General features: G+C 37.0%; 1 protein-coding gene across 5 annotated transcripts in view; it reads right to left on the bottom strand.

Moving 5' to 3' along the window:
• Positions 1 to 2328: 2328 nt before the first annotated feature.
• hnf4a (hepatocyte nuclear factor 4, alpha) overlaps positions 2329 to 22187 on the bottom strand; it is a 70277-nt gene continuing 50418 nt past the window's right edge. For 2 of the 5 annotated variants that reach the window (XM_038306616.1, XM_038306618.1), the window contains exons 2-10: positions 14226 to 14400; positions 14023 to 14117; positions 10091 to 10197; positions 9861 to 10016; positions 7148 to 7235; positions 6905 to 7057; positions 6579 to 6815; positions 5694 to 5816; positions 2329 to 3087 (exon numbers count right to left, since the gene is read on the bottom strand). In XM_038306616.1, the coding sequence (XP_038162544.1) occupies positions 2945 to 3087; positions 5694 to 5816; positions 6579 to 6815; positions 6905 to 7057; positions 7148 to 7235; positions 9861 to 10016; positions 10091 to 10197; positions 14023 to 14117; positions 14226 to 14400 (1277 nt within the window). In that variant the 3' untranslated portion in view covers positions 2329 to 2944. Of the gene's footprint in view, positions 3088 to 5693; positions 5817 to 6578; positions 6816 to 6904; positions 7058 to 7147; positions 7236 to 9860; positions 10017 to 10090; positions 10198 to 14022; positions 14118 to 14225; positions 14401 to 14544; positions 14687 to 14864; positions 14926 to 14956; positions 15094 to 15317; positions 15597 to 22187 lie in introns of those variants that run through there. The other 3 variants (XM_038306617.1, XM_038306615.1, XM_038306619.1) reach the window with 3 other exon arrangements.

The raw sequence follows: 22187 nt of genomic DNA, 5'->3' as shown, positions 1-22187 counted from the left end.
GTGGAGGTTGTGGGATTGGGACTCAAACTCAGAACCTCAGGATTCCAAATGCTATGACCTGACCACTAGGTCACCACTCCCCACCAGCTTTGCTAACGTGTCTCCTCCAACACCCAGACGGCCTCAGCAGACGGCGGTTCACACTGAGCCTGGATCTGGTGGAGGTTTCAACCTGTTAAAAGAATGTTTTTCCCTCCACTGTCGCTGCATGCATGCTCAGTTTGAGGGATTGATGTGGAATCAGCAGCAAAATGGAGACGAATGTCTACTGTGTCTTCATGCTCATCCAGTGACTGGATGCAATCAGCTGGTTTTCCTTAGAGACATGTAACCAAGTGCCATAAGATGACATGCGCTGTGAATATCGCTGCAACTAACCATTAGTTTGCAAATCGATTAATCTGGGTCTCTTAGCAAGACCTTTAACCCCACACTGCTCCCCAGGCACCCCACGATGGCAGCCCACTGCTCCCCAAAGGTGATGCACTGGAAAAACGATCTAGAAATAAGTAAAAATGTCTTAAATTAAGTGTATTTACCCTTAATTTGAGTAGGTAAATAATATAGTTTGCCAATGGAATGAGTATTTTTACTCTTAAAATAAGATAATTAGATAATATGCACTTTAAATAAGACAATGCTATTGTGTTTTTTTATTATAAATGTAAAGGATCTTGTTCCATTTGAAAAAAATGTCTCACTTACCTCCTCAATCCAAGAACAAATGCATTTACTTAAAAAATTATAATAATATTAATAATTATAATTATTATATAATTATAATATATGTATTATACGTAATACATATTATATTATGATAAAAACAATAATACTTACACTGCAAAAAATCTAAATCTAGATAACTGTATTTGTTCTTGATTTGAGGAGGTAAAAGAGACATTTTTCCAATGGAACATGACAATTTACACTTAAAATAAGAAAACACAATTGCATTGCCTTAGTTCAAGTGCATATTATCTAATTATCTTATTTTAAAAGTAAAACTCCTTATTCCATTGGCAACTATCTCCTTTACCTACTCAAATTAAGGGTGAATACACTTAATTTAAGATATTTTTTACTTATTTTTAGATCGTTTTTGCAGTGATATTAGTGTTATTATTATTTTATCGGTTAATCAGTTAATAATCGGATATCCAATGGTTCCCGAAAGAAGACTTTTTACCCAATTAAAATTCTAGAAATGCTTTTTTAAAATCTTAAATGCAAAATATTTACATATTATTTTATTGGTATAATTACTGCTCTAAGTGGGTAGGTGTTACAGCTAAAGGCATGTTTTACAGTCTATATACACCAATTAATGATTCATCAATTACTAAATTAGTTAACAATTATTTCAATAATCAATTAATTATCATTAATCTGATTAATTGTTTCAGCCTTAGCTGCACTGGAAAAACGATCTAGAAATATGTAAAAATGTCTTAAATTAAGTGTATTTACCCTTAATTTGAGTAGGTAAATTAAATTATCTGCCAATGGAATTAATATTTTTACTCTTAAAATAAGATAATTAGATAAAATGCACTTGAAATAAGATGACAAAATTGTATTTTCTTAATTTAAATGTAAATTGTCTTGTTCTATTGGCAAAATGTGATTTTTACCTCCTTGATTCAAGAACAAATGCACTTATTTTAAGAAAAAATGACTTATCTAGATTTAGATTTTTTTCCAGTGTGTGAATTAATGCTATATGAATAAACTGAATTTAATTGAGTTTTAAAAGCTTTAAATAAAGAGTAAAACCAACAGATATCATTTTTATTACGTCCTGATAAAACCACCAAATCTTACTGGAATCTATTCCATCATAGAAGCTGAATGTAATGTCTTTGCCTGCTCTCTGCAGCAAAGGGAAAGCAAACGGCTGCCATATCGTTTTTTCTTCCTACCTTTACAGTAAACATGTTCTCAGCAGAGCAGACACCTTTTTATGTCGGGCTGGAATGTATAAATGTGTCTTTGAAGTCGCTGTGAGTGCTATGTGTGATGATTTTACAACACTTTATCGGTTTATCAGTGACCAAGCAAGACTGCCACGTTGGAGCCATTCATAACCCCCCCCCCGCACCTCTGTTAAAGCATCTTTTACGACCCGAGCAAATAAAAATAATCAGCAAAAGAATGCAATGTAAAAATAGACGTTAAGATTTATTCAGTCATTTTCACATTGTAAGGTAAACCCTTCCTGGTTTGTAAGGCAGTTCAGGTTACAAGGCACATTTTATAGGAAATATACATCATATATATATATATATATATATATATATATATATATATATATATATATATATATATATATATATATATATATATAAACTCTTTTTCTTTTCTTTTTTTGTAAAACTAACACAACACATCATTGGGAAACTGTGTGCCAAGCCAGGGTATCATGGGTCTAAATTTACAAAATATGGTCTTTTAGATTCTTTCATGTGAATATGCATTCAGCTTTGCATAAATAAAAAAAAAACCCTAAAAAGCTGAACTTTTTCAAGGGCTTTCCTTTAGCTTCTAAGTTTATCACCAAATAAACAAAGAACCGTGCTACATTAAATGTATGAAAATGTAAGGCTTGTTGTAACATTCATAAAATACTCACATGATCACGTCGCCACGGCTACGATGAGCCTCGCTGCGCATGCATATGTCATCTGATGATGACGTGCGTTTACAGAACCGTAAATGCCTGGAAAAACTGCAAAGCAGGTCGATTTTTTTCGGACTCATCCTGCAGCCACGGCTGCATTTTATGTACAAATATGTCCCTGAAGGCTATTGTAAGGAGCTTGTAATTACATTTTATATATATATATATATATATTTAGCTACTCTGAAGTTGCCAACATCATTGCTGACTAAGTATAAAGTTTTCACAATATAAAAAAGCATAAAAGAGAAAGGATTTAAGCTTTTGTTATATGGCCTCTTGCTTGGTGATGGTTGGTTGGGGGATGGAGGTCGGCTGTTTTGGCACCGTGGCGATGACGCCCTGAGGGATTTTATAATGTTCTGATCCGGAGGCGGTGGGTGGAGACGGGATCGGGGTTTCAGGAGTGGCTGAAAAATCAAAATCAAACAGAAGGTTAGAGGCAGAACGGCAGTATGTAGGAAAAGTGGGGCAAGCTTGAGGGGGCTGATCAGTTTTTATGCAGAGAAAGAGTGAAAGGGTGACATTTCTCAGAGCATTAAACATGCTGGGAAAGAATAACAGGAGTTTGCTTGGACAGAATAAGGCCGATTAGTTTGCGTGGAGAGTTTAAAGGATTATTTTCTGTTTTCTCCTGACATTTTTGGCCTTATCGTTCCCATTAAAAGTATGGAAGCAAATCGTTACCATATTTCAAATGAAAAAGCATTTCCAGAAATTTTAAATTTCAAATTGAATTTTGGTATGTATTTGCTGGGGTGCATTTTGAAAAATAAATCTCAAATGTCTTTTTCTTTTTAATTAAGTAAAAGGATGAGCGGTGTTGAAGAAGAAAATGCAAATAGGATGATTGATTACTAATTTAATTTATGAGTCAAACAATGCAGCCACATTCTTAAAAAGCATTTCTGGAAATGCTTTTTCATTTGAAATATGGTAAGGATTTGCTTCCATAGAAAAGCCCCAGATGGGACCCTGATCAATGCCTTCCAAAACCATCGCTGCAGCTTAAGCTACCTCACATTTTTACACATCAGACTCTTCATTTGTTTATTTGGGATGGAACCATTTTAAGCCTAACTTTATTCATGTTCTTCTTTAGTTTTCCTTTTCCATTTAGCGTCTGTGTGACCCTTGGTATTAAGCTATGGCTGCCATGTTTGCGTCGCTGTGAGTGCCAGGGTGTTGCAGTGGGAAATTCCTAAGAGTCTCCAGAATTTTTCTTTATGTATCTCCATCTCCATCATTCCTGGCTTGAGTCTTTCTGCACAGATTTCATGTTCTCCCTGCGAATGCATGGGTTCTATTCAGGTACTCCGGCTTCCTCCCACAGTCCAAACACTAATCTAAATAAGTAATTTTTCTTAAAATAAGTGCATTTGTTCTTCAACTGAGGAGGTAAGCGAGACACTTTGCCAATGGACAAAGATAATTTACATTTAAAATAGGAAAAAACAATTATATTGTCTTATTTCAAGTGAATATTATCTAATAATCTTATTTTAAGAGTAAAAATACTCATTCTGTTGGCAGAATATCTTATTTACCTCCTCAAATTAACGGTAAAAACACATAATATAAGAGATTTAGGCTTTTTTTTTAGATATTTTCTGCAGTGTTATAGGTTAATTGGCTTCCAGTGGCGGATCTAGACCAAATGTACCAGGGGGCCAGGAGGGGGCCAGCGTGTTTTCATGGGGGCCTAGAAAAGCATGAAATAAAAAACAGGGCAAGGGATTTAAATACATTAAGAGAGCTGCATGAAGGGTAATTTCTTTTCAATGAGGTTAAATAAAGATTCTATTTCTTCAATCAATATACATTTAAAATGTAGGAATTTTACCTATTTTTTTGACTTAATTCAAGTTAAAACTAGTTTTCTATAAACTTGAATTAGAACTCAAGAAAAACTATTAAATTCATCTATAATAATTAGAGCATTTTATTTTATTTGTTGTGGAAAAAAACATTTAACACATGAAAACTGGAATATTATTGTTTTTGAATAATTAGTAAAATTCTTTCTTTACAAGAATTTGTAAAGAAAAACAATGAAATAGAATCAAAGGAGCTATCAGTAACCATGTCTGTTCCAGTGCATATCTTCATTAGAATTTCTTTTAAGTATTATGTCTTCAGTACAGGGGCCATAATGGGGGCCAGGACATGATATACAGGAGCACTGGCCCCCGTTGGCCCCTGTCTAGAACCGGCCTTGTTGGCTTCTCTAAATGAATTGTGAGTGAATGGTTGTTTGTCTCTGTGTTGCCCTGCGATGGACTGGCGGCGTGTCCAGGGTGGACCCCGCCTCTCGCCCGTAGACTGATGGAGATAGACACCAGCACCCCTTACGACCCCGCTAGGGATAAGAGGGACGGAAAATGGATGGATGTTCTCTTGTTTACTCTGACTGACTTTTTTTTCTTCTACAGCAAGCATCCTCTTTGTGTGATGGTTTCACCATGTTTCTCTATGTGGGGATGTTGACTTAAGGACTGAAGAAAGGAAAGTGGAAAACTCTCTTTAACAATATTTGCTAATTATTTTTACTAGATTTGATTCATTGGTATAAGAGAAAAACTTGAATATGGACGTATACCAGAGTTTGGGGATTAATATTTATGTAATTAAAGAACAAATCCTGCATTATCTTCATTTTCTATATAGCTATAGGAAGCAATAATGTGATGAAATCTGAAAGTGGCAAAGAAAAATGCATTTTTTTTCTTTTTTAGTATTTTAATGCTTGTGTTTCCATCCACACTGCACATAAATTAGCAAAAATAGGTAATTTTTGCTCATATTAAATGCATTTTTTCTTGAATTGAGGATGTAAATGAGACATTTTGCCAATGGAACAAAACAATTTACATCTAAAATAAGAAAAGAACAATTGCTTTGTCTTATTTTAGGAGTAAAAATACTGATTCCATTGGCAGATCATCTTATTTACCTGCTCATATTAAGCGTAAAACATTTTTTACCTAATTCTAGATGTTTTTTGCAGTTGACTTACAGATTTGGCCGTTGTGGATCAGCGTCGGCATGTTGCTGGTCACTATAACGTTGCTGCTGAGGTGCTCTTGAACCAGGTGGGGGTGCAGAGAGTGGGGAGCATGCGGGGCTTCGTTAGCCGAACCTGAGGAAGAACACAGCAATAGGAAAAAAGGTGGAAATTAAGAAAAATGGCAATTTACAGCTAAAAGTGATTAAAAAGTGAGTGTTTCTTAAGTCTGGCATATACTGTACAATTGTTTTTGCCCTTTTCGGGCTGATTTTCCAGTCGTGCAAGGATTTTTTGATTTCCCTGATCGTGTGTCGTGTAGTGTACAGCTGGTAAAAAAGGGCGATCAGCCTCTCACGACCTAGCCTCGTGAGACCATCCTGATCTCGCGAGCTTTCAAGGTTTCACTCGCAGATCAGTCTGGAGACTCTCCGTTGAAGAAAATTTGGAGCCGTTCACCAAACGAACGTCCAATCAGCGTTGGCTTTGAGGCGGGTTGAGGTGTGACGCAACGAGAAGCGCGACCGTTCAGTCTAAAGAACATGGCGGCTTCAGCCGATGAAACTAGCGTTAGCGTGGCTATGGAGCAAGTTTTATCGGAATTACAGAGTATTTCTTCACTGAAAGAAGAGCAAAACACTGCTCTGGAGGCTTTTCTCCCCAGATCAGGATGTTCTCACGAGGCTACGAATTTAGGTGTTCAGGCTGACGTATATAACTAACTGGCCTGCATAAGATAACGAAAAAACCCACAGATTTTAAGACAGGATGTTTTTAAAAATATAAATTTTATACATTTTGGGACAATATCGTCTGATAAGAGTACATTTATACACATATTTAAGCCAGATTTATTTGACATTTAAATATGATTTCCCTACTGCTTAAAGTGCTCACCTCCAAGAAGCATTTCCTGCAGTAAATTGTCGATCTTTGCCATGCCAAAGAGTTTAACAAACTGGATCTGCTCAATCATCTGCCAGGTGATGCTCTGTAGCGTCGGCAGCAGCAGAAGGAGCTCTCCGAATCGGCCCCTGGAGTCGTACTGCCTGTCATTGATGTAGTCCTCCAGACTGACCTGGACCTGGTATCGCATTCGCTTAATCTTTCCCGGGTCACTCAGGCCTTTCGCGTCTGAGAGTAATAAAAAGGACATAATGAAATAGATTTTTGCGATGTATTTCTATGCAGTGGAACACTTTTTTTCATGGCTATGAAAGTACCTGGGTCAAAGAAAACGATGGCCTTCAAGCAGGCGTATTCATTGTCGTCTATCTGGAGCTCCTGAAATGGAAGCACCAGCTCATCCAGGATCCTCACCGCCACCCTGCCCACCTCCAGCTCTGGACAGTTTCTGGGAATAATGTGGTCATTTCCTGCCAATCAAGCACATTTTAATTAAATCCCAGAACATACTGAAGATGAAGAATTGCTGAAACCTGTGTCTTTTTTTTTTTTTTTTTTACCTAATAAGAGGATGTCTTTGTAGAGCATGGACCTCTTAGCTGCACCCAGCAGGAGATGTTCCCCAGCATGAGCTCGAAGCAGCGCCACCTGGATTGAAACATGTCGCAGATTGATAAATATGGCCGTTTCTCAATATGTGTACTTGTGCGTTCTTGTGTGCTTGTTAAATGTCATGAGCCTCAAGGCCTGGTTATCCTCCCGCAGCAGTGTGTCGCAGTTAGCTTATCGCAGGTATGACGCAGATATTTTTGATTTATGCCCAAAAGTTTATTTTTTGCGAGATCTCGCAAAAGTATTGTGGGATCTCGCAAAAGTTTATTTTTGGCGAGATCCCGCAATACTTTTATGAGATCCCACAATAGTTTTGCGAGATCAAGCAAAAGTATTGTGGGATCTCGCAAAAGTTTATTTTTTGCAAGATCCCACAATAGTTTTGTGAGATCTCTCAAAATATTGCAGGATCTCGCAAAAGTTTCTTTTTTGCGAGATCCCGTAATACTTTTGCGAGATCCCACAATAGTTTTGCGAGATCCTGCAAAACTTAATTTTTTGCGAGATCTCGCAAAACTTTATTTTTTCCCTCCATGTCCCGCAAAAGTTTATTTTTTGCGAGATCTCACAAAAGTATTGCGAGATCTCGCAAAACTTTATTTTTTGCCTCCATGTCCCTTTAGGGGCTCCGTATGAGACACGCTCAGAGCAGTCCCGTAAAATATGATTAAACCATGTATATCTGCAATTTAGCTGTTTCTTTCTTTAGATTATGCACTATATACCAAAAGAAGCGAAAAAAATACTAGATTTATGTTTAAATCCAAAGCCGAACAAGTTAGCCACCGGAAGTAGCGTAGGATCCCATTTCCAGTCCAGATCGCTCACAGACGACTGATGAAACAGAAACGATTTCAAGGCATTTATTTTTCTTAGGAAATACATTATTAACCTGTAACACATTGTATTTTAGTACATTTACAATTTTTCGGGAGGGAAAAATATCATTTAGGTATTTTTAACTAAATAAAATCGAGGGCGAACCGGATGTATATCTGGATGCACAAATGAGCCGATGGTGCAGAACGGATCGTGCTTCCGAGACGGATCAGGTAGTGACAGTGCGTGCTCCCATTCTCCCTGAGTCCACGCTTTCCTGTGTTCTTCTCATGAACATTTTGAATTGAGAAACGGCTTATGTTTTTTTTTTTTTTCGTCCCGAAGATCTCTCACGTGAAGGCAGAACAAAATCAGAGGCATGCTCCAATTCTCCACCATCATCAGCAAATCAATGACTAATGCCTGGTGATCACGCTGTTAATGATTGTGGACGTTTTCGAGGAGGGATATAACTTTAAAAACCCAGCTCATCATATTCTAACCAGGGATTAAAACACATTAACCCCTCTGGTTGAAAAGTTGAAGAGCAGCCTTGTTTTTCTTAGACATTTGTTTGCCTCACACTCCTTCTTTTCCCACCAATTGCTATTTTATGGAGGAAGGAACGATTGTGAGCCAATAGAAATGTCGCTCCTTCCGCCCGTGTTATTGATGGGAGTGAACTGGTTGATGAGTGACCAGACTGGCTATACTACTATGTACTCTCTGTCTGTGTATGTATGGAGGACCTGCAGTGAAAAATATAAAAAACACTTTAACATTTAAATCATGGATTTGAAAAGGATTTTACACTGGAAAAACAATCTACAAATAAGTAACATTTTCTTAAATTAAGTATATTTACCCTTAATTTGAGTAGGAAAATGAGATAGTTTGCCAATGGAATGAGTATTTTTACCCTTAAAATAAGATAATTAGATAAAAAAAAACACTTGAAATAATTTTTTTAATGTAAATTGTCTTGTTCCATTGGCAAAATTAGTCTTTTACCTCCTCAATCCAAGATCAAATACACTTATTTTAATAAAAAATGACTGATCTAGATTTCGATTTTTTCTAGTGTATAACTGCATATTTTTCATCTAATTATTAAGGAGGACTTGTTAAATATATTTATCAATCCATTGGTAAATACTGCAAATTGAAAATTTTACTCTTAAATCCTATTTCAAACTGGAAATAAAAAAAAACAAACACATTTTATGAATCTGATTATCCTTACCTTTCCTTATAAACATTTAAAAAAGTAACAATTCTTTCCATTTCCATTTGGTTTTTCACTTTGGATTTGAAAATACTTATTTTAACCTAATTTTAAAACTACTTTTTAAGTATTTCTGCGATCAGCAGTTTAGTTTCAGCGTATTAATATTTTAGAGATAGATTATGGCCGCTTTAGTAACAGCATAATATCCAGGATCACACAGAAGTGAAATAAAAAAGGACAACTACTGAGCGTAAAGTAAAGAATTAAGAGGGTAAAGTAAAAAAAACTAACAAAATTAAATTGCTAAAATTATTTCCTAATGGAAAGTTGAAAAGAATTTGATATGGAAAAATAGATAAAGGAATTACTTTTTTTTAATGTTTGACAAGGAAAGGGATTTAAAAATATATAAATTGTGATTTCCATAGAAATAGCATTTAGAAATTACTTTCAAGTTTACAGTATTTAATATTGATTGTTAAATAAAATGTTCCTTAATGATTTTAATTTAAAATGTGATCCTTTTTAAATTGGACTTCTAAAGCTATGATTTAAATGTTTTTTTTAATGTTTTTTTTTTCACCTACTCTCCTGGTGCTCCGTATGAGCCTTACCTGGTCGTCCAGAGGCAGGTCGCAGAAGGCCGGGATGTATTTGGCCCACTCCACCAGGACCAGCAGCTGCTGTTTCATGGACTCGCAGACGTCGGTGATGGTGGCGATCTTTTTGGTCCTTATGTCCCCGTTCAGTATGGGTGCAGGCGACGTGATCTGTGCAGAGAGACGCCGATTTAGCCACAAATGAACGGTGGCAGTCGGGTGTTGGATGTATTCGGAGGATTTACCTGTCTCGATAGAACATCTGCCTGAATGAGTGCGTTGATGGACGGTAAACTGCTGTCTTCGTAGCTGGATCTCCTGGTGCTGATTCTGTCTCTCTCATTCTGTACAGCTGAGGAGGGGAGAAATATTTGGGTGAGAAACAGTTAACCCCCTTTAACATTTGTACTGAATAGGAAAATATGGAGTGAAGTTTGATTCATTATTATAGGCGATTTTGTAAAAGGATCTTTGAAAATAGTCTGGAAATAAAATTTCGAAAAAACTCCCTAAAAAAAATAAAAGCAGCAACAACATTTTAATCGGTCAATTCAGTTCAGTTTATTTCTATAGCTCCAATTCACAACACATGTCATCTCAAGGCACGTTCCAGTTCAACCAGATCATCCAGTCAGATTGATTCAAAGTTTTCTATCTAAGGAAAACCAGCTGATTGCATCGACTCATTGATTCGAAGGCAATCCCTCACATTAAGCATGCTTGTAGCGACAGTGGAGAGGAAAAACTCCCTTTGAACAGGAAGAAACCTCCAGCAGAACCAGGCTCAGTGTGAGCGGCCATCTGCTGAGGCCCACTGGGGTTCAAGGAGACAGAAGCAGAGATACAGATGTGTCTACAAGTGCGAGCATTTGTTTTGGGCTTGAAGTAAACACAATGTAAACTGTGAAATGCACATTAAAAAGGCAGCCATTTTAAAAATGTAATCTGAAAAAGAGAAATGTGTTTAAAAAAACAACATATCTGTAAAAATAAATAAATAATGCAAAAATAATTTCAAAAACCAAATCTAAAAAAAGAGAATAGTTAGTCTTAAGACTTTTTTTTAATTAGGAAGTATTTTTATAACGTTTTATTTCTAAATTGCATTTTATTCGTCAAATTTCCATTTAAAAAAATAACATGTTATTTGCCTGCAACAATAATTGAATTAAATTCACACCATAGAAATCTCTAATGGACATTTACTCAGGGACTTTGCGGTGGAGATGAAAACCCATACTTGATCAAATCCCCATTTCTACTCCACAATATCGTCATTCCACAATATGTTTTCCTAAAAGTCTTAGGAAGCAGTAAGATGTTTTTGTATGACAATGATGAGTTGGGAGCTCCGTTTTTCCCTGGAGCTCCCAACAGAGGCCATTTTTTGCCAACCCTTTCAGACTGAGAGCTTTTATTAATTTAGTTCCACATCCATTCTTGATTCTTGATTCTTACTTTTTGTTTTCAGAGAGGTCATATTTAAGTGATTTCTTGAATCTGTATCTCTGGTAGAGATTAAACCTGGGTTTGGTCACCTTAAATGTATCGAAAATGAGGTTAATATATTTAATTAATCAATATACAAGTTTAGCCATAAGCTTTAAAGATACAACAATATTGGATTTTATTAGTAAGCAAGTAGTTGCTGAGTAGTAGTTGACAAGACTATTTAATCACCTACTTTTTGAAGGTTTTTTTTGGAGCGTTTGACAATCTGACCTTAAATTGTTTTTTTTTGTACATGACGAAAGGGATACACGCCCACTGAGGTAGTTTAAAGTATATTTTTCGTACAAAACTAAAGGGATAAAAGCATATCCGGTGTCTTGTGCATGCATATTGACTATAGGTTTGCTGGTCTGACAGAACAGCGGCTCTAATGTACCGGTATTTAGAAGCTCCATCAATGAACTATAACAGAAACTAGTAGTTGAGGACATTAGCCATGTGTCTCACTGCAGAGGTTTGGATAGTAACGGTTGATGAAGCATCGGCCATTACTGTCCATCCTAAACCAATTAAAGGATGATTGATCATTTTGAATATACATCTTTACACCAAAGCAGAGAAAGAAACCATTTCAGATGAGTTTTTTTAAAGTAAATGACCAATCAAATGCAGTGATGCATCTGGCCTGTTAGTAAAGGGAGCTTCTCAGCAGTGACAGCGATGACAGCCAATCACACAAGGAAAGACGGTGGGCCAATCAGGAGCTTTTGGGTGGGCTAAATACAGGGAAGCGGGCCTCAGCTTGAGACGCGTTTTTCCGCTTGGTCCTAGTGCTTGACGAATGTCTGTGTACTGTAGCGTAACATACTGTAGTTTTTGGACAGTACAATGTGCAGGGGACCAAAAAGGATGTTTGAAAAAGGGCAGGGGACATGTCCCCCCCCTGTATCATCCTGAGACCAGATTCTTAAAGGTCACATTTGGACTTCTTTTTCATTTTGACATCTTTTGATGTCCGAAAAACAAGGCACTTTGATAAAGTGTATTATGAAGTTCCTAAAGAAATAATACAACTAGCTCTCCTCTGTGTTATATTGTTTTTATCCCCTTACTGCCTATTGTTGCAAATATGCAACAAAACGTTTGTGTTAGTGTATCTGCCTGTTTTTCAGTGGAGTCCTGTTTCTGTTTGGTGGCTGGATGTGCTCTCTTCATCCTCTGACATGGGAGCTGGCTCGGAGCTCGTCTGCCTGGCTGTGTGTTTCCTGGACGGGGCCGCCTGTGGAGCTGGTTGACAGTTGCCTTTTGTATCTATGCTTCTTTTTCTATGTCTGCTTCTGTCTCCTTCAACCCCAGTGGGCCTCAGCAGATGGCCGCTCACACTGAGCCTGGTTCTTCTTGTTAAAAGGGAGTTTTTCCTCTCCACTGTCGCTACAAGCATGCTTAGTGTGAGGGATTGCCCTCGTGTCAATGAGTCGATGCAATCAACTGGTTTTCCTTAGATGGAAAACTTTGAATTAATGTGACTGGATGATCTGGTGGTGGTGACATGTGATGTGAATTGGAGCTATAGAAATAAACTGAACTGAATTGAATTGTTACACTAACATGAAAAATAGAGTTTGCGTTTCCACTTATTTCTTGTACGGTCGACTAGATCCTGACAGTGTATGTGATTATTGACAGTTATAAATGTTGCTAAATTTCTATATATTTTTTTTTTTTTGTGCAATGCTCAAAGTAACAATTTCAATTTGGCAACTGCTTATAGACAAAAAAAACCCCCAAAGTTGTTAATAATTTGGCCGGTTGTGGCTATGCGGAGGTAGAATGAGACACGTTTTATAGCGGAGCCCTGAGGGACCCCGAATAAAAGCCAATCATGAACACGGAAGTTTCTGTCTGAAAATACCAGGAAGTTTCAGCAGATCATAAAGGCTTCTGCAGCCCGGCGGGTTGGGTAGTTTTATTACAGTCTGATAGTCGTGGGTTTGATCCCTGATTCTCCTGCAGCTGCCTACTGCTCCGGTGTGTTAGTAAGGCTATATTCTCTAACGGGGGGCTTGACAATTTGCCACTGGAACCAGAATTTCCCTGAAGGAGTAATCCCAAGGGATAAATAAAAAATATAATAAATAAATGCCAGGAGTAACATTCAACACGACTAAAACTGTAAAATATTTGCTCTACGGCAGTCAGAATATTGTTTTACTCCTTAAGCATTGCATTGCTTTGGAGAATGCTTTAAATCCTGACATCACTGCTAACAGAAATCAGAGATAAATTATAATCTAGATTAAGATCTGGGATTGGTTTGACTTTGAAGGACCTGATTAGATTAGTATTAATTCAACAGGAGCCTCTTTAAAGGAGCTTTTCTGCACTAAAGTGGGAAAAAAAAAACTTTTTCCGAGGCTGAATCCAGAGAAACTGCAAGAAAAAAAAAGTCTGCAGAGGTTATTATGTTTATTAGTATATGGTCATTATTGCTTGGAAATGTTTGCTCAGCATAAGCCGCGCAGAGACTTGACTGCTCTGCTGAGTGAACATTAACAAAGTCGTGCTCTCTTGGGTATTGCAACACCTAGAGACGAGTCGGATCAATTCTGTGGAGACAGCTCTCTGAGCGGCGCTGATCGGGACGGAAAGTTTGCTTTGGGTTTGACTCGTGTCGAGTCCGAGCGAAGGAACGTTTCATTAAATGCTGAGTGGGATGGAATCATACCTTCCTTCTTCATGCCAGCTCTGAAGCATTTCTTCAGCCTGCAGTATCTGCATTGGTTTCTCTTGTCTTTGTCCACAATGCATTGTCTATTAAACCTGAAAAGATAGATATAAGACACTTTTTAGGGCGATTTGGAGAAGAAACGACACAAATGAGCCAAGTTTATGATTCTGGGGTTAGCTTCTATGAAAGTCAGTCCTCACCTGCAGGAGTACATGTGGTTCTTGCGGACGCTGCGCCTGAAGAAGCCCTTGCAGCCGTCGCAGCTGGAGGCCCCGTAGTGCTTTCCCGTGGCTCTGTCACCACATATGGCGCAAAGGCTGCCTGCTGCCAGGTGGCCTGTGGCGTTCATGCTGGCGCTTTCAGCCGGCGAGGAGTCTGACGTGAAAAGAGAAAACATCTCATCAGGTGGAGAAGCTTTTGGAGGTATACTGTGACAAGGTGAAACAGGAGGAAGGGAGGGGAGGGGGGGTCTGCAAGTTTGTGGGAATATGTTTGATCACTTTTTTTTTCTGCAATGACCTTTAAAGGTGTGAACGGCCGGAGCAAATCCCAACAAAAGCAATCGTGCAGAGCGCCTTGGAGTCTTTTACCTTCCTGAGTGATTCGGATTGAGTCAACAGAAGATAATTGATGTGGTTTTGATTGCCTCTCAGAAGATAATCATTGGAGACTCTTTATCTAAAGTCACAGTCATAAGGCCAAATCAATGCGGAGTCGCATTCTGTGGAAATCTTTAGGATAAATAAAAACATTTCAGCCGAGCCACAGAGGGGAACTCACACCTTTTTAAAAAAAAAAAAAGTCGCCCTATTTGTTTCACTTTCTTGTCTTTTACTCACTGGGGGGAATTTTAGAATCAGGATCCATATCCCATTTTGTCATGGGAGACTGCCTGTACAAACAGGCTGGTGTCACTTTAAATATTAAAGAACTTTATGGGTTTTCTTCATAATTCAAACGCTGTGGGAAACAGGCGGTTAGTAACCAGAGAAGGGCGATCATGATACTCCGGCTACTGCTTCATCCCAGGGTGAATATCAGTCCAACGTCAAGGTGCAAGCTGAAACAGGTCAGCCTCTGACCCCGTGGCGCCTTAGAAATACGGCAATCTCATAAAACCAGAGCTCTGAATGTTTTACTGTTAAACCCCCGGGGGTGATAAAAGAGCGCCGGCAGGGTCATCCCTCTGCGAGCGAAAGGGGGCAGATGGACAAATGACCCCGTATTATCACCAGTTTTAAATCAGTAAAAGTTTCAAAGTTCAATGCCAGAGCTGCATATATGAGACTCACCTGCGCCCAAGGGGAGCACTTGCATGTTTTCAAACTCCAGCGTGGTGTAGGCCGGGTCCAGAGCCTCGCTGTAGTCTGCCATGTCCATGTCTACCAGCGCTTTGGGCAAACAAAATCTCAACTACCTGACAGTGGGGCAGAACGGCTTGTCCAAGAAGCTGATGCCCCCCTCCTTCCTCCTTCTTCCTTTTCTCACACCCCCCACACACCTCTAATAACGGCCCCCCTGGTCTCTGTAGGCCTGGCCCCGCCTAGAACTAGAACAGGTCTTAGGCCTGACTTAGTGTGATGGTGTCAGAACGGAGAGCAGTGACTGAAAGCAGAGCTCACCTCCTCCTCCTCCTCCTGCGTCCTCCTGTCCTGCTAACCATCAGAGAGGTGGAGTGTCTCCATGGTTGATGGTTAACTAGTCCCTTCAGAGGTGAATCACAGGGTTCTTTTTTTTGTTGTTGTTGTTTTTTTGCAGAGATAGCACAACTTCAATATCAGCCAGCTTTGCACAGTCTTTATGTTTATCCCAGTTTTCTTTCAGAAGTGGGACAAACGGTTCCTCTGTGAGCCGCCATGCTTCATGCAAACCGCTAAACTGCACAAAATCACCTTTTTCATGGGAAAAAGTTACATCCAACTCCAAAATCTAAGAGTTTTACAAATTAGTTTGGGGTCCCACAAACTTTTCGGCCCTGACCCCAAAAAATAGCAACGCTGCAGACGGAACCCCCCGCCAAAAAATACATCAAACTGCTTCAATTTTGGCAATTCTTTTCCCATAAAGTGTATAATCGTTATATTTTGTAAGAAATTGATTATTTTTTCTGACATTTAATTATTAATTTAAACATTTATTTTTGACTATTTAACCCTTTATATGGCACTCAGTGAAATACTTCAAGCCAACATTGTTATTGGAATCCAGGACAACACCTTATTGCCTTTGGAACATTCAAAAAAATATGGATATTTTGAAAAAAATTGACAAGAAATTAGCCTCGTGAGACCATCCTGATCTCGCGAGCTTTCAAGGTTTCACTCGCTAATCAGTCTGGAGACTCTCCGTTAAAGAAAATTTGGAGCCCTTCACCAAACGAACGTCCAATCAGCGATGGCTTTGAGGCGGGTTGAGGTGTGACGCAAAGAAAAGCGCGAAAGTTCAGTCTAAAGAACATGGCGGCTTCAGCCGATGAAACTAGCGTTAGCGTGGCTATCGAGCAAGTTTTATTGGAATTACAGAGTATTTCTTCACTGAAAGAAGAGCAAAACACTGCTCTGGAGGCTTTTCTCAGAGGAAAAGATGTTTTTGCTCTCCTCCCGACTGGTTTCGGCAAGAGTTTGATCTATCAATTGGCTCCTCTTCGTCGTCGCTCTGTTAGTACGTCATATGCTACGTTGATCTGATTGGTTTATTTGGCCCGTCTATCACCAACATAGGCCAATCAGCTAACCAGTATTTTCGCCCCTTCCCAAAATTACTTCAACGGAAGGTTTCCAGATGGATATGCGGAGCAAATCCATCTGGCGGAGTCAGGTTAACAAGAAACGGCAACTTGCCCGAATATATTAAGAAAAATAACAGAAGTGCTTCTATAAGAAATTCATGAAAAATATTTTGAGAGGGAAAGAAACACATTTTTTTGGTACAACATAACCTTAGAGGCATTAATGCTGATACTGGCACTTTACATTTTTTTAGTTTATAAACCTAAATATAATTGTTAGCGTGGCATATTAACTTTTTAATTTTTCAATTAGCTTTTTACCTTTTTTTTTCTTGACTTGTTCGTTTTTTTCCAACTTAATTTAAAGGTCATTATCATTAAAGGGCTCATCTAATTGGTGAAATGCCAAAATAAGATGTACAGCCATGTAGCTAACCTGACTCTGCCAGATGGATTTGCTCCGCATATCCATCTGGAAACCTTCCGTTGAAGAAATTTCAGGAAGGGGCGAAAATACTGGTTAGCTGATTGGCCTATGTTGGTGATAGACGGGCCAAATAAACCAATCAGATCAACGTAGCATATGACGTACTAACAGAGCGACGACGAAGAGGAGCCAATTGATAGATCAAACTCTTGCCGAAACCAGTCGGGAGAAGAGCAAAAACATCTTTTCCTCTGAGAAAAGCCTCCAGAGCAGTGTTTTGCTCTTCTTTCAGTGAAGAAATACTCTGTAATTCCGATAAAACTTGCTCGATAGCCACGCTAACGCTAGTTTCATCGGCTGAAGCCGCCATGTTCTTTAGACTGAACTGTCGCGCTTCTCTTTGCGTCACACCTCAACCCGCCTCAAAGCCAACGCTGATTGGACGTTCGTTTGGTGAACGGCTCCAAATTTTCTTTAACGGAGAGTCTCCAGACTGATCTGCGAGTGAAACCTTGAAAGCTCGCGAGATCAGGATGGTCTCACGAGGCTAGCATGTAGCAGGATCTTTGTTGAATGGCTGGATATAGATATTGTGCTTCTAGACCTTAGTAGAAGGTCTAGAAGCACAATATCTATATCCAGACGGGGACGGGGGGCGACTCCATTTGTAAGTGGTATGCAAGGTATATTTAATTCTCTTATTGATCATTTGAATTGATTGTTAATTATCTAATAATGCATCTAATCATGCGATTAGATACTTAATTTATCATTTTAAACGTTTTTTCAATTTTTACTGTTACATGTAATTTTTTAATTTTGCCAAATTGAATTTAATTGTATATTTTTTGATTATATTAGATGAATAATAAATAAATAAATGTTGCATCTCCTTGTTTTATGCTACATTTATTTATTTTCTAGGACATTCACATGAAAAATTTAAACCTAAATAAGGCCGTTTTTTCTTGAATTAAGGAGGCAAATGCGACTCTTTACCAATGGAAGAAGACAATTTACATTTAAGATAAGAAAAGAAATATTGCATTGTCTTATTTCAAGTGCATATTATCTAATTATCTAATTTAAAAGTAAAAAGAGATTACCATAATTACCATTATCCATTATTTACCTGCTCAAATTAAGATTAAATACACTTACTTTAAGAATCTTTTACTTATTTCTAGACTGTTGCTGAAGTGCACATTTATGTATTTTATGACCTATCTGGCCCTCCATATCAGGAAAAAACCATCTCCCATTAATATTTGCCGACCTCCCAGGGGGTCCCGGCCCCCACTTTGGGAACCCCTGCATCAGGGTTTAATGAAAATGATCTGATCTTTACCAGGTTCTATGATTAATGCGATCCGACCCCCACTGCACCAAACACACCGTCATCCTTCAAAACGGAACAACTTCATGTTAAAATCTACGGCCATCCCATAATTCAGTCTTCCAGATGACCTCATCATTCTGAGACATTTGTTGCTGCAATATAAAAACATAACATCTTCAGACACGCTGCGATCCGACTGGAACTGGATCATTGAGCAAACTTTCTTTTTTCAGCCAATCAGATGCACTGGAAAAAATCTAAATCTAGACGAGTCATTTTCTTCTTAAAATAAGTGCATTTGCTCTTGGATTAAGGTAGTAAAAGAGACATCTTGCCAATGGAACAAGGCAATTTACACTTAGAAAAAGAAAGCAGAATAGCATTGTTTAATTTCAAGTGCATATTATCTAATTATCTTATTTATCAGAGTAAAAATACTCATTCCATTGGCAAACTATCTCATCTACCTACTCAAATTAAGGGTAAATACACTTAATTTAAGACATTTTTAGTTATTTCCAGATCGTTTTTCCAATAGAATTTTTTGCTGCACTGCAAAAATGATCTAAAAATAAGTCAAAATGTCTTAAATTAAGTTCATTTACCCTTCATTTGAGTAGGTAAATAAAATGATTTGCCAATGGAATGAGGATTTTTACTAAAATAAGTTAATTTGAAATATGACAATGAACTTTTTTTCTTATTTTTAATGTAAATTATCTTGTTCCATTGGCAAAGTGTCTCTGTTGCCTCCTCAATTCAAGAAAAAAAAGACTAGATTTTGATTATTTTCCTGTGTGGGACCCAGTTCAGATCCAGGTTCAGCGGCGGATTATTGAATCTAAGGGCCCAGATCATCATCCCTCCCCCACCGAGCCTGAAAACTAGACTAGGAGCCTTTTTCTTTTCTTTCTTGCTTTGTTTCTTTTCCTTCAATCATGTTCACGATCAATCAAGACGTCTAATTTTTCTCATCTGCTTAAATGATGATAATCCAGAAGCTGCAGCACCGTTATCTGCCTACTGTCGACCCTAATAGGATCAACAGGTTTAGAAATTGAAGATTTTAATTAATGTACCACAGGAGGTCCGAACATTTCAGACTGTGACCCAAAAATAACAATAAAAATAACCCATTAAAATACACAGTTTTACTGCATTTTTAAATAAATGTATTATTCTAATAAATTAAACTTATTTAATTTGCCATGTTACATGTATTTTGATTATTTAATGGTGCATTATTTTATTATTAATTATTTGATTTTTAATTATTTAATTATTTCTGGACTTTTAATTTGAATTTTAATTGACTTGATAGGAAATTTTATATTTTCATTCCTTATTTTAGATTAATTTTTAACTATTTAATAGAAAACACAATTAATAATAAGTAAATTAACGGGAGAGTGAATCATTTTATAAATATTTTATAGATATTGTAATTATTCAATGGAGATTTAATTATTTCATTCACAATTTAAAATTATTTTGAATTAGTTGATGGTTTAATATTTTATATTAATTGTTTAAATGCATTGTTAATTATTTAAATGTATCATTTTAAATGCACTTTAAAGTATTTATGGGATTATTTACTTATTTAATTTTGCGCTTTAGAATTTAGTAGTATATTTTTGAATTATGTCTTGGATAATAAATAGATATATAAATAAATATACTTTTTTTTTAAATAATTTATTTATTTCATAGGAAATAAATAGCAATTATGTATTTTATGACCTATCTGGCCCTCCATATCAGAGAAAACCATCTCATGTCTCCCCCTTAATATTTGACGACCTCCCAGGGGGTCCCGGCCCGCTCTTTGGGAACCCCTGCATCAGGGTTTAATTAAAATGATCCGATCTTTACCAATTTCTATGATTAATTACTTAATTTATCATTTTACATGTATTTTGATTATTTAATGGTGCATTGCAAAATCTAATGTTTAAAACTCCAATCATCCATCTTCTTTTGCTTATCCATCAGGGTCTATAGGTGATGCCGACCTCCAGCTGTTTACAGATAAATGACACAATTTTAAATTATATATAAATAAATAAATAAATTCCACATCTGCTGATTTTATGATACATTTATATTTTTCATGATATTTTTTTTCCCTCCCGAAATCTTGGGATCACATCTTAATTATGGTGGAAACCATTTTGCGGCCGCGGAGTTAGAATCTCACGTCCTTTTTTGGGGCTCAGAGCCCCACTTTGGGAACCTTTGATTTAAAACAAACAAAAGCCAAAGCAGAACAGCTGTAAAATAACAATATAAACATCAGGATTCAGTAGTTTTTAGAGCATGTAACACTCAACTGAGGCTGGGTATCACTCTCTCTGCGGGCTGTGGAGGAATTTTAAAGCCTTGCTTCATTACTGGACTGACCCAGTTCAGGCAAAGCTGCAGCTGTATCAACAGATTGCCTCACATCCATCGACTGAGTGCTTCTGCCTACAGAGGAGTTCAGATTGACACCCGTAACTGAACCATAAAACTTCCAATGCAAAAGAATAAAATAATCCCAAACAGATCTATTGTTCACTTGAAAACTTCCAAATCTAGATAAGTCAATTTTTCTTAAATTTTGTGCATTTGTTCTTGAACTGAGAAGGTAAAGTGAGACACTCTGCCAATGGAACAAGACAATTAACATTTAAAATATGAAAAAGAAACAATTGCATCGTCTAATTTGTGCATTTAATCTAATTACCTTATTTTAAGAGTAAAAATACTAATTCCATTGGCAGATCATCTTATTTACCAAATTAAATTAAGGGTAAATACATTTAATTCAAGAGATTTTTACCTAATTCTAGTGTAGATGTTCTGATTCCTCCAAACTATGAGTTTTATGGTACTCCTCTCTAATTTGGTCTCATCTCACATTTTCCTAAATGTAAGTTTTTACAGATATTTCCGCTTTTTTTTATTTATTATTATTATTATTATTATTATTCTGTCTTCAAAATCAATATTCAACATGTAAGCTAAGGCTATGAGAGTTTAAGATGAAACTCTTCAGGTTAGACGCCGTCCTGAAGGTGTTTTACTTTAGTTAAATCTTTCTTATTATAGATCTACATCAGATAGTTTAGAAATTACCTTATAATTTTCACAATATTAATGGGTTACTATAAACACCAATATCCAGATTCTGATCACTTTTTGTTCCTCTATAAGCGTAATAATTGAATACTGAGCTAATTCATTTAAAATGAAGAGATCTAACTTCCATACACAATCTAATCCAACTTTATTATAAAGCACTTTCAATTATCATAAGGGATTAATGTTCTTTGCAGAAAACTTCAAATATAAAAGTTTATAACATTATAAATAAAGTTATTAGGGGAAAAAAACAGCAAAATTTGAATATTATAAGAAATATATTAGAAATACATCACCAACTATGGGGTGATTTTTGTTCCAGTATTGTTGCAACAACAAAGAAACAAAACGTTTTTTAAAAGCAAATGTGAAGAAAGAATTTTGTTGCAAGCAAAGAACAAGTTTTCTGAATGGACATAAAAGTCTTTAAGCTTTAAAAAACTTCTTTATCAATAAAAGGGTTTTGAAAGTAGCTTCACTGTTTTCTGAGATTTTGTTTTTGAGAAATTTTCTAACTTCTTAACCCTATAATGCCAAATGTA

Source organism: Cyprinodon tularosa, unplaced genomic scaffold (assembly GCF_016077235.1).
Source record: "Cyprinodon tularosa strain WSP-4 unplaced genomic scaffold, ASM1607723v1 ctg587, whole genome shotgun sequence".
NCBI lineage: Eukaryota > Metazoa > Chordata > Actinopteri > Cyprinodontiformes > Cyprinodontidae > Cyprinodon > Cyprinodon tularosa.
Note: the sequence above shows the minus strand (reverse complement) of the source record. Positions and strands in the feature narration are given on the sequence as shown.